Genomic DNA, 16,745 nt, shown 5'->3' with positions numbered 1-16,745 from the left:
ATAATGCATAGATGGGGTGGAAGGTGGGAACGGAGTTTAAATGTTCTATAGTAATTTGTTGTATAAGAGGAAGGTTAAAATATAGATTCCTTTTAGACTTTGTTAAGAATATGTGTTGTATGAGGAATATAGCCAATATTTTGTAATTACTGTAAATGGCATGTAACCCTTAAAAATGGTATAAAAAATTTAAAAATTTTGAAAAAAGAGTATGTGCTGTGGCCACTAAGAAAATTAGGAAGAGTGTATATAATTTCCAACGGAGTAGAAAACAAAATAGAATGTGAAAAGAAGAACCAAATAATCCAACTTAAGGCACAAAGAAGAAAGAAAAACAAACTATGAAACAGGTTGGACAAGTGGAAAGCAAAAAATAAAATAGTACAAATGCATCCAAATAGATCATAAATTATAACTACGATAAATACATCAAAGATTTCCGATCAAAAATAAATATTGTTTGGAGTGGATTGCAAAGGAGAGCCAAATCTAAAACATGAAACTTGAGAGAGGTTGAAAGCAGAAGTAGAGGCAAATACAGCAATCCGATTCTAAACAAACAAGAACAAAATATCAAATGAGATAGAATTTTCATTCAGTGTTTCTTGCGAGCCTGTTATGTGCCAAGCACCGTTTTAGGCAATAGCAAGGTAAAGATCCTTGCCCTCCGGGCCTTTCAGCGTTCCTTGAAGGGACAGAAAAGAAGCAAAAAAGGAATAGTGTGTGAATTATAAAATAAGTATAGAAGATGTTCACTTATGTAAGAAAAAACAATCAGGGAACATACGGTAAAGAGGACCAAGAGTGAGAAGGCAGGTTAAACGTCAACAGTGTGGAAAGGGAATACCTACAAAGTCCTATTCTGCAACATGGCAACTTGCTGATTGCAAATCTCAGAGAATGCAACCCAATCTAGGAAGAGTTTTGGATAATCGAGATGCTTTTTAACAAGAAGAGAGAACTTTGAGAACAATTGCCTTGGATATTCCATTTTTTATATTTGTTTATAAATATAGATGAGACTGATGTTTAAAAATATAAGTTGGTTTGCAACGTCCTCGGGATCTTCCCAGGTGTCATCTGAAACCCGACGGTGAGGCAGACCACTCCAGGTGGGCAGCCGGCAGGTTTAATAAGCAAGGAACTTACAAGGCTTGTCCTGAGCGGCCACGAGGAGAATAGCTCTCCACCCGTGTCTGCCAGAATCGTCAACCTTTATACAGAGGCCTTCAGTGGGTTCGGTCCTGTCTAGCATCCAGATAGTGTCAATTTCTACTCAAGGCTGTATCCTTGGGGAGGCTTCTGGGAGTGGGGAAGCCAAGCAGAACACACATACCAAGGACAGCGGAGTAGGTGGGGAGCCGCCAACTGGCTGGGTCTAGTTCTTAGGTCCAACTCTCAAGCCCCGTGACCCGCTCTCGCGATGTCACAGGCTCGCGGCTCGCGCAACGCGCCCTGGCGGTCAGCGAGGGCTTTCGCTAGCACGGAGGTGGCTCCTTTGGTAGCTCCCTGGCTGCATTGGTGGCAGATGTCACAGCAACAATACAGTCACATGCAAGAGAAAACGCAGGTTAAGACAATGATTCCCCAAATCAATGACCAACTTTTTCTACCAAGAACCTATGATCGGAACCACTGATTTACTAGGTCCCCAGGTAGGGGGGTCGGATCACTCAGGGGCTTCACTTGTGCCCTCATGTGACTCAATAAAGATGATACATTAACAGTCTCATCAGTAGGAACACACTGCATTCTGTTTGGACAATGGCACGGGTGCCTCCTTGCCAGGCAGGGATCACGTCCAAGGCCATTCTAGTTTGGAGGGCGGCTTTTCTCATTAGAGAAATGTCAGCGTTCAGTAAGGACAGGCTTTGTTGGCTCTCATTCAAGACTTGCTGGGTGAACTTACCAAGGGCTTCTCTGTGTGTATACCTTCCAGAAAGGATGCGATTTTGCCTCTATGTTCAACAAATTACCCTTCCAATGAACTTTTGGTCGTTCGTGGATTATACATGCAGCACTTTACAAATGATGGCTCTGTCTCAAACGTGCCTCCTTTGACCTTGGGGCTCATTACTCAACATCTCTGGAGCCCCTTCTGCTGGAGTCATCTTTGAACTTAAAAGCCACAGTGGAAAACAAGTCTCTGATTTGTAGCTTCTTTTTTTTTTTTTTTTTTTTGCGGTACACGGGCCTCTCTCTGCTGTGGCCTCTCCCGCTGCGGAGCACAGGCTCCGGACGCACAGGCTCAGCGGCCATGGCTCACGGGCCCAGCCTCTCCACAGCATGTGGGATCTTCCCGGACCGGGGCACAAACCCGTGTCCCCTGCATCGGCAGGCGGACTCTTAACCACTGCGCCACCAGGGAAGCCCTGTAGTTTCTTTTTTTTTCAACCAGAAGCATGCTTTCAAGTTGGGTCATTGACCCTGTTCACCAGATTGAGACCCCGGCACAAGGTAAATCCGTTCTCCATAGGTCAAGTTGTGATCTCTAAGAACGGTCGGAACTTTGGCCACAGCTCACACCATAAACTTGCTGTGACAGTCTCCTATTCATAGCAGTGAGCCTTGCTGCCTGTCCTCTCCCAAGGACGGGGAGACTCCATGGCACAGATTTTTAGCTGGTAAGGCTCCGCTCGGATTGACCGTGAGAAAATAAGGCTCAGGGCTCTTCAGGACACTTCCCCCCCTTCAGATATTGCAAGCCCTACTCCATCCCTTTGAATCCTTTGACTGTGTGGGATGTACACATAAGTACCCCTCTGGGAATGTGGTCATGTCAAATTTCTTTCCATAATCTGCACGAGCAGAGCGCTTCCCTGGACTCCTGCTACACCACTCACGGGAAGCACGCAGCGCCACTCTTACAGGAAGAGGATTGGCAAGATCTTGGCATTCTTCTCTAGCGTGATCTGCTCCATAGCAAAGAAGGTGATCTATGGCTGAGCCTGTGATTAAATAAGACAGGCTTCACGAAGAAGGGAGGGCAAAGAAGGAAGACATTTATTCTTGTCTCCTACTGGCCCATTAAACTGGGTGCATCAGTGCCTCATGAAGGAAGTCTTGGATAGCTTCTGCCCTAAGCGCAAACCCTCTCCGGTCTCTGTTAGTCCCATTTGTGTAATTACAACATCCAACCCAATAATCAAACTCGGAATTTCACTGCAGGGTAAAGCGTCTCCTTCCCCTGGCTGGTGCCTGCTTCCGCTGAAGGACCAGCAGTGCGCACAGGGCTTCTTCCATCTCTCCCCACCCTGCCCTTCGCCACCTCCTCCCCCCGTCACTCGCCTTGGTTGTGACCCCTCGTGGGTTGGAGGAGAAGAGGAAAAACCATTGAAGACAAGGCAGGTGTAATCTGGCTTTGGGGGATGGAGGCACACTTCGTGGCTCTTTTCCTCATGGGGCCCCATTAATGACTCCTCGCAGAGTCTCCCTGGAAATCTGCAATCACAAGTCCGACTGATAGCCACCATCTCCCCCCAGCTGGTCACTTCAACTCCAGTTCCGGGCACAGGTGCGATCCCTGGTGGACTTCCGGGCAAGTCCCCTCAGCCTGCCTTTGGCTGGCTCCCTCCTGTGTGGCCCGCATTGACTTACGGGGAGCACATACTTTTGCCCCACAGTCAGTGAAAGTTATGGTTGCTTCCAATCAGCCTCTTCAGTCTTTACCCTCTGACAAATAGTAACGTCCTTTTGTATTATATTTCCCACAGGAGCACCCGACTCCAAAGCTGAACTCCAGAGGACACAGGTCAGGTCCTCCCAGGAATCTCTTACCATACACCACTCATGTCCTCTGGCAGCATCAAAGCCCAAGGGGCCACCTTACTTGCTGGGAGGCGAGAGGGAAGTGTTGTCCTGTTGGGTAGGGCACGCAAGTGGAGTCCCCGTGGAGCCTCCCTTATTAAATCACACGGTTACACATAGATCCCCCTCTTTACCAGGGAGCCAATTACTCTCGAGATGAAGCCCAAAAGTTTGCCAATCCTAAAGGCTGTTGTTCTTATGATCAGAATGTCCTCTTTTCAAAAGCCCTTTCCTCTTGACCTCTTCAAATACCTACCGAATTAGTTGAAGAGCTAAACCTCACCTAACTGGTTTCCAGCTCCTTCCTTGGCAGGACCTGCCCAGATCTTCTAGTGTATGCCTTTGGAATGTGGGGGTGTTGGCAATACTGAGGACTCGGCTGAAATTCACATTTATGTTAATATCCTGTCACATTCACCCCAGGCCTCTCACATAACGTTCAGTCGAAAATTTCAATGTAGGACGTTTACATTGGACCCGCCCTTTGACGTCTGCTACTCAGCTTGTCACAAACCTAATTCAGTACTGTGACTCCTGAGTCTACCCCGATGATCTTATCTGCAGATCCCAACTTTCCTGTTTCTGAAGAGAAGCATGATCAATCATTCCAGGCACCCACATGGACACATCCTATACATCCTTCACAGGAGATTTCAAGCCCTGAATTCTTCCTCAAGTCTTCTCCTATGAATCCTACTTTAATTCCCCAATTATGGGTCATGGCTCTCACATATTTCAACAATTAGGAATGATGCACACAAAAAATGCTGGAATTTCCAGAGACCTCAGAACTCAGAACCACCTTCAGAGAAAACTGGGATGTAAGCATTGTGAAGATAGTCAAGCGGGCAAGAATTCCTTCGACACGGGAGAAGAAAATGTCGATGATTTTTATTTGATTTACTCATTTCTCCTCTGGGCATGTCTTACCTTCCAAAGTGGAATATAAGCTGCATCGTCCATAGGCCCTAACGTACGCCTAGATACACACAAGTTAATTGAATTATTAATGCTTCTGCAAGTTGCTGAGAGAAAATGTCATTTAAACGGCTCTTACATGAAAGTGTCAGGGCAGTGCATGAATAGTTCGCTCTCTAGAGATAATATTGCACTGATGAATCACTCACAAGGAACTACCTCTAAATACAAGAATTGTGTTATCGGGAATAGCAGTTTGGACCAGCGGTGTTATGTCACAACATATATTATGAATGTTTTCTCACAATGGGCTTTTCTTCCCTGCTGTCTTTACTCCATTCATAATATTTGTGACGAACCTTAGAATGAGCAGGTATTTGGGATCCTATTTTCTCCAGATTTGATCTCGAATCCCTGCCTCCCTAAATTTCACCAGTGCAGTAAATACTCTCGGTCACATTCATGGGGAAAGCAAAGGACAGCTGTAAAAATTCCAACAATTTGAGTTTGGGTTATCTGCCATCATTATAAATGATATAGAATCATCCCTCTAACTTCGAAGGTTTGCAATTATTTTAGCAAGACAGAACCTTTCATCTGCTCACTGCCAATGTCACAGTCCATGTGGGTAAACTTGTCCCAGAGATTTCAACAGTCAGGAGAGAGTTTTCTGCTGGCAGAAAACACTAGAGGGAATTGAAAAACAACAACAAAAGTCAGGGGATGCTCTGAAAGAGAAAAAGAAGTAGGTATCATAAGATGTATCGATCAGGATTCCAGCAGAAAACAGATGGCTCAGTATGATGAAGTAGTTGGAGGAGAGCCTAGTGCAGGGGCTTCCTACAAGCTGTGGTTTGGAAATGACAAGGGAGAGGGCTGGTAACAGTGAGGAAATTACATCCTTACCCTAAGGGGTGAACAGAAGCTGGAACCCAGAAGGAGAGCTGGGTAGAGAGCCTCCAGGGGAGGAGTTATGAGCTTCCGGCTTAGGGTTGCAGCTAGTGGGAGAGGCCCCTGCAGGGAGAGAGGCAGGAAAACAGATACCCTGACCCTGCTTTTCTATCCTCAAGAGCTCTCCTGCTTGGATTTCCCATTGGCAGAAACGGAGCAAAAGTCAGAGAGCGAGAGATCCCACTGATGTAGTCCATATCGATCAGCCTCTCAGGCAAAAAGCTAGAGTGAAAGAAGGGTGAACTGTGGATCTGCAGAGGCAAGAAAAATATTTGGCACAGAAGAGATTTCTAAGGTACAGCAGGGACATTTAAAGTTAGGGTGGTACCTTAAAAAAAGAGAGAGACAGAAAAAAAAAATCAGAGGATTTATCAACGTCCACATCTCCATGAACCTCAGAGGAATGGTGCCAGAGAAGCCTGGTGCTTCACCAACAAAGTACTCATAGATGTGGACTGACATAAGACACATTACCAGTGGGGCTGACACTGAACGTATGCAGGCTTTCTTATTTGAATCTTCCTAAATTGACTCTTTGAACTCTCTGAAATAGATCATTGCCTGCTTATGTCAATTTCATAACCTCTTACATTCACTGGCATTGTGTAGAAGGACAGCTGGGAGCCGGGTGTCGTGGGGAATGTGCTGGGAAGATATTTCATTCTGGTTAGCTCTCACTGCGTAACAAACCATCCCCAAACTTAGTGGTTTAAAACATCAACAATCATTTATTTTTCTCATGAATCTGAAAGGTGGGCAGGACCCCGTGGGGATGGCTCATCTTTGCTCTTTGCGGCTCCATCCGTTGGCAACTGGAGAATGCACTTCGGTGTCACCTCGCTTCCATGACCGGCAAGCTGCTTCTGGCTGGCAGCTGAAATATCAGCCAGGGGAGTGGGCCAGTGACTTCAAGTCCTCTTCGTGTGGGTGACTGGGGCTTCCTCACAACATGGTGGCCAAATTCCAAGGGCAAGCACCCCGAGACAGCAAGGAGGCATTTTCCCTTTCTAACCTTGGAAGTCACATGGTGTTGCTTCAACCACCCAGAATTTATCGAAGCGGTCACAAAGTCCATCCAATTTCAAGGCAGGGGATATAGACCCATAACTCAATGGAAAGAGTAACAAGGTCAGAGTGTAAGAAGACGTCAGAAAGAAGATATGGTTTTAGTTTATGGGTTTAGTCCTCTTTGGGAAATGCAAACTGCCTATTAACAAGTTATAGTAAATTGAGAAGTAAAAATAAAATTGACACTACTTCCAAAACATTTGCCATATTTTTGAAAGCATATTTTTAATCTCCTTGAAAACAACTTGAAATATATTCTCCTTGGCTTCTTCCCTTATATTTTTCATTCGTTCATCATGCTTCTGCATTAGCAATTTTATTTGTTCCTCCTTTGCTTCCTGTGGTCTATGGGCATATTCCTTTTCTACTAGTTTAATTTCCTTTTCTAATTGATCAGTGTAGATTTTCTTCAAGACTTCCTCCTGCTTTCTCAGCTTTTCCTCTATGTCCTTGTATATGGCATCGGAAAAGTAAGCCCCCTGGTTGTCCTGCACCATCTTCTCTATCAGCTCCACCAGCTCCCGCACCTGAGCTTCCTTCTCAGTCCAGTCTGTACTGTTGTTACTGAAGGTACAGCAGTGGTCTCCACACTCCTGGAGGATGCTTCGCAGGTTTACGTCCGCAGTCTGCAAAAAGTCGCTTAGGCTGCGGTCCTCCAGTTCCTCTTTGCGAGTGAACAAGACGATCATGTGCTTCATGGCTGGTTCCCCAAACATAGCCTTGATCAACGCCACGGTTCTCTGCTCTTCCTCCGTGTAGCGGCCCAGCTGCATGACCAAGATGATGGCGTGAGGTCCGGGGCAGGAGGCGAGGACACAGCGGCTGATTTCCTTGCAGGTGGTGTTCAGGCTCTCCTTGGTGTCGAAGAGCCCTGGGGTGTCAACAACGAGAAGGTCTCTCCCCTCCCATTTCCGGGATGCTTTCTGACAAGTTTTGGTAACAGCCTGGGCAGCAATCTTAGACTCAAATTCCTTTCTCCCGAGGATGGTGTTTGCTGTGGCACTTTTCCCATTTCCAGTCTTCCCGACCAGCACGATCCTCAGAGCATTGTCCTGGGCATCAGCCATGTTTATATCAAGAGGCCCTGGGGCTTAGGTACCCACAAGATCTTAAGAAAAAGAAGGAGAGGGAAAAAGGGTCAATTTGGGCAAGTTGGAACCATTCCCAACTCTTTTTTTCTTTCTTTTCCTCCCTGCAAATATGTAATATTCTATTACACATAAACAGCTCAATTGCTGTGGAAGAAATAACAAAGTACTTAAAGAATATCCCCACAAAACAGTCATGTCCAGATGGTTTCACATGGAATTAACTGAAACCTTTAAAGAGCTGATAATCTCAGTGCTACTTAAACAATTCCTGATCACATAAAAAGGAAGGAAAACATTCAGCTCTTTCTATGAAGCAAGTGTAATGTTGATCCCAAAAGCTAACCACGATTTCACCAACAAATAAAGCGATACACGTCTCATGTGTGAGTGTTGATTCAAATATCCTAAATAAATTATTAGACACTAAAAAGCAATACACGTTGATTAAGTACTACTGTTTCAGAAATACTAGGGTGGTTCAACATGAGGAGATTGACTTTTGCAACACATCCCATTAATAGGTTAAGAAGAAAAGGAACTAGGTGCAGAAAAGACATTTGGCCAAATTCAACACTAATTCATGTTCTTTTTTTTTAATAAATTTATTTATGTATTTATTTATTTTTGGCTGCATTGGGTCTTTGTTGCTGCACACGGGCATTCTCTAGTTGCGGCGACCCGGGGCTATTCTTCATTGCAGTGTGAGGGCTTCTCATTGCAGTGGCTTCTCTTGTTGCAGAGCATGGGCTCTAGGCACGCGGGCTTCAGTAGTTGTGGCTCACGGGCTCTAGAGCGCAGGCTCAGTAGTTGTGGTGCACGGGCTTAATTGCTCCGCGGCATGTGGGATCTTCCCAGACCAGGGCTCGAACCTGTGTTCCCTGCATTGGCAGGTGGATTCTTAACTACTGAGTCACCAGGGAAGCCCCACACTGATTCATGTTTAAATCATAAAATTTAAATGAATAGATACTTCTTTAACATGATTTTACATAAATATAAAAATTTTTTTCATCGCTTTTTTTTTCATGCAACTAAAATAGTTGATTATAAAGTTCATTTGGATGAAGACAAAAGAAAATTAGCCTTGGCAATCAAGAAAAGAAAAATGAGGGAAGACTAGCTCTACCAGATAGTAGAACATTATAGTTTGTATAATTAAAGCAGTATGATGTTGGTGCATGGATAGAGAGAACAGTGAAACAAAAACAGAAAGTTCAGGAGTAGACCAAACTGATCACACTATATTCATTTATATTCAATTCAGTTATATTATATTACATTTATATTCAATAAGGCAGCATCTCACATCAATGGGAAAAAAGATGGACTAATAAGCAACACTGAGATAACAATACAGAAAAAGATAAAACTGCATCCACCTCCTGACGCCATTCAAATTCCAAATAGATCAGAAATTTAAATGTAAAAAAAAAATCCATATGATAATAGAAGAAACATGGATAAATCACTGTAACCTGGGGGTGGGAAAATATTTCTAAGATTTGAAATAGAGTAAGGAAAAAGACTCCTAAATTTGGTTACGTAAAAACCAAAAAGATAATGTGAGGCAAACAAACAAGTAAATAATCCTCCATACACAAATTAAAACACAAATGTCAACTTATATAAAAGAGGGGCAAGGGGCAATTTTCCTTTTACACCAAGAATATCTATACAGATGGCCAACAACCACATGAAAAGATGCTCAGCATCACTAATTATTGAAGAAATGCAAATCAAAACTAAAATGATGTATCACCTCACAGCAGTCAGAATGGCCATGATCAAAAAGTCTACAAATAATAAATGCTGGAGGGCTTCCCTGGTGGCACAGTGGTTGAGAGTCCGCCTGCCGATGCAGGGGACACGAGTTCGTGCCCCGGTCCGGGAAGATCCCACATGCCGCGGAGCGGCTGGGCCCGTGAGCCATGGAGGCTGAGCCTGCGCGTCCGGAGACTGTGCTCCGCAATGGGAGAGGCCACAACAGTGAGAGGCCCGCGTACCGCAAAATAAATAAATAAATAAATAAATAAATAAATAAATAAATAAATAAATAAATAAATGCTGGAGAAAATGTGGAGAGAAGGGAACCTTCCTGCACTGCTGGTAGGAATGTAATTTGGTGCAGCCGCTATGGAGAACGGTATGGCAGATCCACAAAAAACTGAAAATATTGTTACCATATGATCTAGCAATCCCACTCCTGGGCATATATCTGGACAAAACTCTAATTTGAAAAGATACATGCACCCCTATGTTCTTAGCAGCCCCATTTACAATAGCCAAGACATGGAAACAATCTAAAAGTCCATTGACAGATGAATAGGTAAAGAAGATGTGGTACATATATACAATGGAATATTACTCAGCCATAAATAAAATGAAATAATGCCATTTGCAGCTACGTGGATGGGCCTAGAGATTATCATATTGAGAGAAGTAAGTCGGACAAAGAAAGACAAATATTATACGATATCACTTACATGTGGAATCTAAAAAAAATACAAATAAACTTATTTACAAAACAGAAACAGACTCACAGACATAGAAAACAAACTTCCGATTACCAGAGGGGAAAGTGGCGGAAGAGGGATAAATTAGGAATATGGGATTTATGGATACATACCACTATATATAAAATACAAAAGCAACAAGGATTTACTGTATAGCACAGGGAACTATATTCAATATCTTGTAATAACCTATAATGCAAAAGAATCAGAAAAAATATATATACAACTGAATTACTTTGCTGTACACCTAAAACTAACACAGTATTGTAAATCAACTATAATTGAATTACAAAATAAAAAAAGAAAGCAAAGAATATCTAAAAGTAGAGAAACAAAAGACCAGCAACACGATAAAAAATGGAGAAAGAGATATAAATAAACAGTTCAAAGAAAAAAATGTAAATATCCCTTAAATATATAAAAAGAGACTAACATTCACTTGTAATAGAGAAAAATATATCAAAACATAGAAAAATTAAATTAATTATTTAATATTACACTAAGATACGATTTCTCACCTACAGGTTTGGGAAAAATCCAAAAGTTTGCTGGCATAATATACTAGTAAAAGGTATAGGGGAGACAGGTGCTCTCCCACATGGCTAGTGCGAATGGAAAAGCAGTGTGAAACATCTAGAGGAGAAGTCAGCAATATCTCGCAAAAGTACATGTGCATTTACCCTTTGATTATCAACCTCAATTTTGGGATTTATCCCAAAGGCACACTGACAAAAATACAGAAAAAAATTATGCAGAAGGCTGTTTACTGCACCACTACTTGAAACAGCAAAAGACCAAAAACCTATCAAATGCCCATCAGTACGGGCCTGGTTGAATAAACTAAGGTATATTCACACAGTGCAGTACTAGCCAACTAAAACAGAATGAGATCTATCTTTATGTCCAGCTATGGAGACATCTCCAGGATATATCATTAAGCAAAAAAAGCCAAGTGGTGAAAATAATGAACAGTTTACTATCATTTCTCTAACCAGGAGGACCGGAGCCTACATATATAAAATGTAATATATATATTTTTTCAATCATACGTAAAAGCAATGGCAGGATAATCTGAAAAGTAAGCAGACAAAAAAGTTACTTATCTGGGGATGGAAAAAACAGGGTGGAGGGAAGCTGGGAATAGACGCTGGGAACTAGACTCCTTTGGATATACTCAGATTTCATAGATTTGATCTTGAAAGCATGTATTATACAGCAAAAATTATAAAAAGTAAAAAGCAAATGAAACAAACTAGCCAGATTGTATTTTGTGTGGTGGATGAACCACAAAAAAATTGGTCCTAGAGACTTGACAATGCAGTAGTTTCTTTGTCCATCCCCAGTAGGATATAGTTAAGCAACGCCCCCCCCCCCGCCCCAAAAAGAAAACCTGCAGAAAATTGTTTTCGGGAATCCTATTCTTAGTTGTGTGTATGTGCGTGTGTGTGTTTGTATAGTTTTGAAATCCATTGAAAAGGCATAAAAACAATGATAAGCCCAGCAACAATGAGCACCCTCAGTGCCAGATTGTAATCTTCAAATGCCATTTCCTACCAAAAATTTAGGGCTCTTAGGAGAAAGTATGGATTCCAGGTCTGGGCCAGGCAATGTAAGAGTTGAGCATAGACCATCTTGTCATACTAGACAGCAAGGATGCTATGAAAAAAATTACTAGGATCCCATCAAAAGGGCTTAAGAGCCAACTTGAAGACGATCCCCAACAGGACAAAGATGAGACAGTTTGAGCATCGGTAAGAATAATGATTTCAAGGGATTGAAATATATCAAATAAGTTAAAATCTATGTGTTCATAGCAATGCCATCTTCTTAGAAGAAGTCAGTTGTTCCCTTTGGAGTATGCTAGGAGTATGTCATTCTGAACGTTGACAAAGGGAAAGAACAAAGCATTTATCTTGTCTTTCTTATATAACTGTGCCTCGTGGAAATGAAAGGATTGTTGAGGGGAAGTTTCTTTTTATAAGTTTATTCCATCTATTAAATGAAGAAAGAATGATAGAATTAAAATATCATAATTTGTGACCCTTAAGGAAACATATACTCAAGGTAATCATTAATATCTGAGACAACCAAACATTATGTGCCTTCTGATTGACGTTAACAACTGCACCTGTGAAGTACTCCCACCAAAACACCAGCCAAACTTGAATCTGACCAAGCTTCTCCCTAAACAGGATGCACACAAAACACTGGAACTAGAAGAGCAGGTGACATTTTGGGGACGTAATCAGCAAAGTGTACACTTCCAATTCTGCTGGACAAAAGACCTCCCCTTTCTTAAAGAAATTTTATAGCAAGAAACAAGGAAGGTAGAAACCTATGTGTTAAGTTAAATTTAAGAGATATCAGTGAATTGCAATTTATGGACCTCATTTGGGCGCAACTTCAAACAATTTTTAAAATTATGAGACAATCAGGGCAATGTGAATATAACTGGTAATTTTCTAGAAATTCTCGTTGCTTTTTGAAGTCTGAGTCTGGTAATTTTTTTAAATGGTCTTTATCTTTCAGACATACATACTCAAATATTTACTGATAAAGTGACACAAGGTCTGACATTTGCTTCAAAGTAATCTGGGGTGGCTGGGGAGTGGTGACTATATAAATGAAACAGGACTGGCATAAACGGATAATCGTTGAGGCTTGGTATAGGTACATGGAAGTTCCTTATATTATTCCCTCTATCTTTCAATAAGTTAAAAAAAATTCCACAATAAAAAAAATAACCTGGGTGTAGTGTAACCGCTACTGAATGTATACTGTATACCGAGCACCCTAATAAGTATGTTTTGTATATTACAGTCATCCCTCCATATCAGTGTGGAGGGGGGATTGATTCCAAGACCCCAACGTGTTCCAGAGTCTGCAGATGCTCAAATATCTCAGGTAAAATGACTAGTACCGTTGGCCTCCATATCAGGGCTTTCACATTGGCAGATTCCACCTACCTTGGAGGGGAATTTCCATCCTGTTTTGTTGAATCTGCCAACGTAAAACCAGGGATATGGAGAGCTGAATGTGTATTTATTGAAAAAAAAATCCACATGTAAGTGGACCCGCACAATTCAAATCCGTGTTGTTCAAGGGTCAACTGTGTCTCACTTACTCGCAAAAATAACCTGCAAGGAAGCTAACTTTATTACCTGAGTTTTTTAAATGAGGAGACTGATGTGGCTCAAGAATTCTGAGACACTTGCCCAAGGTCATTGTGCTAATAGGTGTTGAGCAGAGAGGGGTCCAGTTCAAAGGCTGTCTGACTACCATGCTCGCTCTTAAGCACTGCACACTACGGCCTCTTCTTGTTCCTTCTCGGACCCGTCATTCTGTAGTCCACGTCAGGTCAGAGGCAGATCAGGGGAAGACAGTCCACACTGTTTCCCGAATGGTGAACTGGTTAGCAAGACTATAATTAGGGAAGGCAAGGAGGGGGTCTCACACACATGTTTTTTTAGCATAGTTAATCCTCTCTGCATAGCACCCGCTCCTCACCTCATATGTCACCCTATTAGGGACACAGCTTCTCTCTGTGAAGTGTCAGAAAGCATTCAAAGTGAATTCTACATTTCCTGTGTCATTAGTGACCTGGGTAGTCCCTGGAGAGTCACCATGCTCTCAGGGGTTCTGATTCTTTTTCAGTAAAATCAACAAGGACCTACTGTACAGCACAGGGAACTCTACTCAATATTCTGTAATAACCTATATGGGAAAAGAATCTGAAAAAGAATGGATATACGTATATGTATAACGGAATCACTGAGCTGTATACCTGACAGTTACACAACGTTGTAAATCAACTCTACTCCAATATAAAATAAAAATTAAATTAAAAAAAAGAAACAGGGGTTTAGACTGGGTGGCCTCTGAATTGCCTTCCAGCTCTGAAGACCTGCCTTGGGGACACTCATTTCCTACTAAGGGAAAACTCTGGGTTATCAAGTGGTACTCAATATCTATCACAACAGCGACTAGACAGACGGTACAGTATTCAGCAGAAGTTTGTCATGTTAACTATGAGATGTATGGTCATTATGCTCATAAACGTCTTTCCTCCCCTCTCTCCCCTCCACCACCAGCACTCTGGCAGCATCCTCCTTACTGCGTTGCTTGCTCACCACCTGGTCCCTTCTCACGCCGGAGCCCACCCCCACGCAGACTCCCTGCATCCTACTGCCCCTCTCAGCTCTATCCTCTGGGGCCTCTTCTCAGCCAGGCTCACCTTTTGAAGGAGTTGATGAGTTGTCAAGTTTTCTCCAAAGAAGCTGTTTGAGCCGGTGCTTTTGCTTTAACTATGAGGGGGAAATGTTTGCACCCTCTGAAACCTCTGATCCAGGAAGCAGATTGGGTGGGGCCAGTGAAGGAAGTGTTTGCCTTTAAAGAGACAGAAATATTGCGCCGTAACTTGGTGGGTGCTTCAGCGTTGACAAGTTGAAAGCTTTTTCTCCGTGTGCCTGGTATCACACCAACATCTCCAAAGTTATACTTGTTGTTTGGGGTTATTGTGGTGGGTCCAAAAGGCCCTTAGTAAATGACCTAAATCTTGCCCAGAAAGCCAGTCACAGTGTCTGATCATCTCTCCTGGGTGCAGTGGGAGACTGCAGGGCTCTTCGGGGAAGAAAGAAGTCAGACACGTGGCTTGGTGTATCCTCGGGGTAGCGCCAGTCTATTGCTGGGTGGAGAGTAGAACTTGTAAGTGATGAACTTGAATATTTAGCTGAAGAGATTTCTAAGTACAGTGTGGAAGGTGCAGCCTGGTTTCTCCTTACTGCTTATAGTAAAATGCAAGAGGAAAGAGACTGGAGTGATGCAGCTACAAGCCAGGGAATGCCAGGGATTGCCAGCAACCACCAGCAGCTGGGAACACACAAGGGACGAGCTCCCCCTGGAGCCTTCAGAGAGCATGGCTTTGCCAACATTTTCAGTGTGAACTCCCAGAACTATGCAGCAATGAATGTCTCTGCTTTGAACCTTCATAGTTTGTAATAATCTGTTAGAGCAGCTCTAGGAATCTAGTCCATCACCTTTCTCTTTTCCTCTACCTTTTCCCCTGCCAGGTTTCTGTTCCTCCTAACGACCCAAAGACTCCCCTCCTGCATTACATGGTCTGAGCGGTGCAAATTTACTAGAATGCGCTCTTCCGCATTCTCTACCCACACGTCTGGCCCAGATGGACCGTGGAAGTCTCAGTGATGGGAGAAGTTGTAGCTTTCTCAGGAGTTTAGCTTTGAAATTCTCTGGAGACTCTAGCTTTTGTCAACAATTTACACAACACTGTCAACTGAAAAAAGTGCACAACCGAAAAGTTGAGAATTCTGTTTTATTCAGCAGACTTTCTGAGGACCTGAGGCCCGGGAGGCAGCCTCTCAGCTAGCTCTGAGGGACCACTCCCAAGACATAAGAGAGGAGCCTGGTACTGGCATCTTTACAATCGACACGGCGCTTTTCTCCACCACAATCCAGTGTCAGTAGATCGGCTTCACTGTGTGCGAGTGAGTGGACCCAAGTTTGCTTCAGTGATAGAAATCGTCTGTCACATAAATGCTATTAAAAATGCATTTGCATAACTGTATTTTCTTTAATTTGCTTTTCTATATCAGTGAGAAGATTTTCAACAAAACTGAAATTTAAGAGTTCTGTGTTTTAGAACGTTAGGGTTTAATTTATCATGCCTTCAAAAGCTTGCCTACGGTAGGTACTCAGTAAAGACCCTCTTTTAAGTGCACAGGTTAGACCAAGAGCAAATCTCTATTGTCACTTCTATTAGCCCCTGAATATTAGTTCTTAGTTTTCCTTTATATTGTACGGTCCCAGGTAACACTATCAGTTTCCTTTAGTTTGTTTAATAAATATTTCCCGAGGGGCAGGTCTATAAGTCCTGTCTTATAATGCCACCCAGGGGAAGTAATCCCCAGTGAAACATGTCTATCCTACAATATAATTAAGCAAAAGAGATGTAACCATCTTATATAAAACCTATTTACATATACCAATATTTATTAACTTTCATCTCAATGTTATGATTTTATACCTTTACCTTTAGTTTCCATTAGGAGCCAATCAACAGGTCTCCTCCTCTCTGGGCTCAGACCTAGGTGGCGGCGACATGGCTAAATGCACCAAGAAGGTCAGAATGGTGGGTAAATACGGGACCCATTATGGTGCCTCCCTCCGGAAAATGGTGAAGACAATTGAAATCAGCCAGCACGCCAAGTACACTTGCTCCTTCTGTGGCAAAACCAAGATGAAGAGACGAGCTGTGGGCATTTCGCACTGTGGTTCCCGCATGAAAACGGTAGCTGGTGGTGCCTGGACCTACGACACCACTTCTGCCGCCACAGTAAAGTCAGCCGTCAGAAGACGGAAGGAACTGAAGGACCAGTAG

The 16,745-nt window shown here is 42.8% G+C and overlaps 2 protein-coding genes across 2 annotated transcripts; one reads left to right on the top strand and one right to left on the bottom strand.

Annotated features, from left to right (window-relative positions):
- Positions 1-6,384: 6,384 nt before the first annotated feature.
- LOC115851847 (GTPase IMAP family member 7-like) lies at positions 6,385-14,677 on the bottom strand. Its single transcript, XM_030854206.3, has 2 exons — positions 14,583-14,677; positions 6,385-7,852 (listed from the first exon to the last, which is right to left on the bottom strand). Exon 2 carries the CDS (start codon positions 7,809-7,811, stop codon positions 6,930-6,932), a length of 882 nt encoding a protein of 293 aa, XP_030710066.1. The 5' UTR covers positions 7,812-7,852; positions 14,583-14,677; the 3' UTR covers positions 6,385-6,929.
- Positions 14,678-16,466: 1,789 nt separating this feature from the next.
- On the top strand, positions 16,467-16,745 carry LOC115851848 (large ribosomal subunit protein eL43-like). The gene has a single exon (XM_030854208.2). It carries the CDS (start codon positions 16,467-16,469, stop codon positions 16,743-16,745), a length of 279 nt encoding a protein of 92 aa, XP_030710068.1.

Source organism: Globicephala melas, chromosome 9 (assembly GCF_963455315.2).
Source record: "Globicephala melas chromosome 9, mGloMel1.2, whole genome shotgun sequence".
In the NCBI taxonomy this organism is placed as follows: domain Eukaryota; kingdom Metazoa; phylum Chordata; class Mammalia; order Artiodactyla; family Delphinidae; genus Globicephala; species Globicephala melas.
Note: the sequence above shows the minus strand (reverse complement) of the source record. Positions and strands in the feature narration are given on the sequence as shown.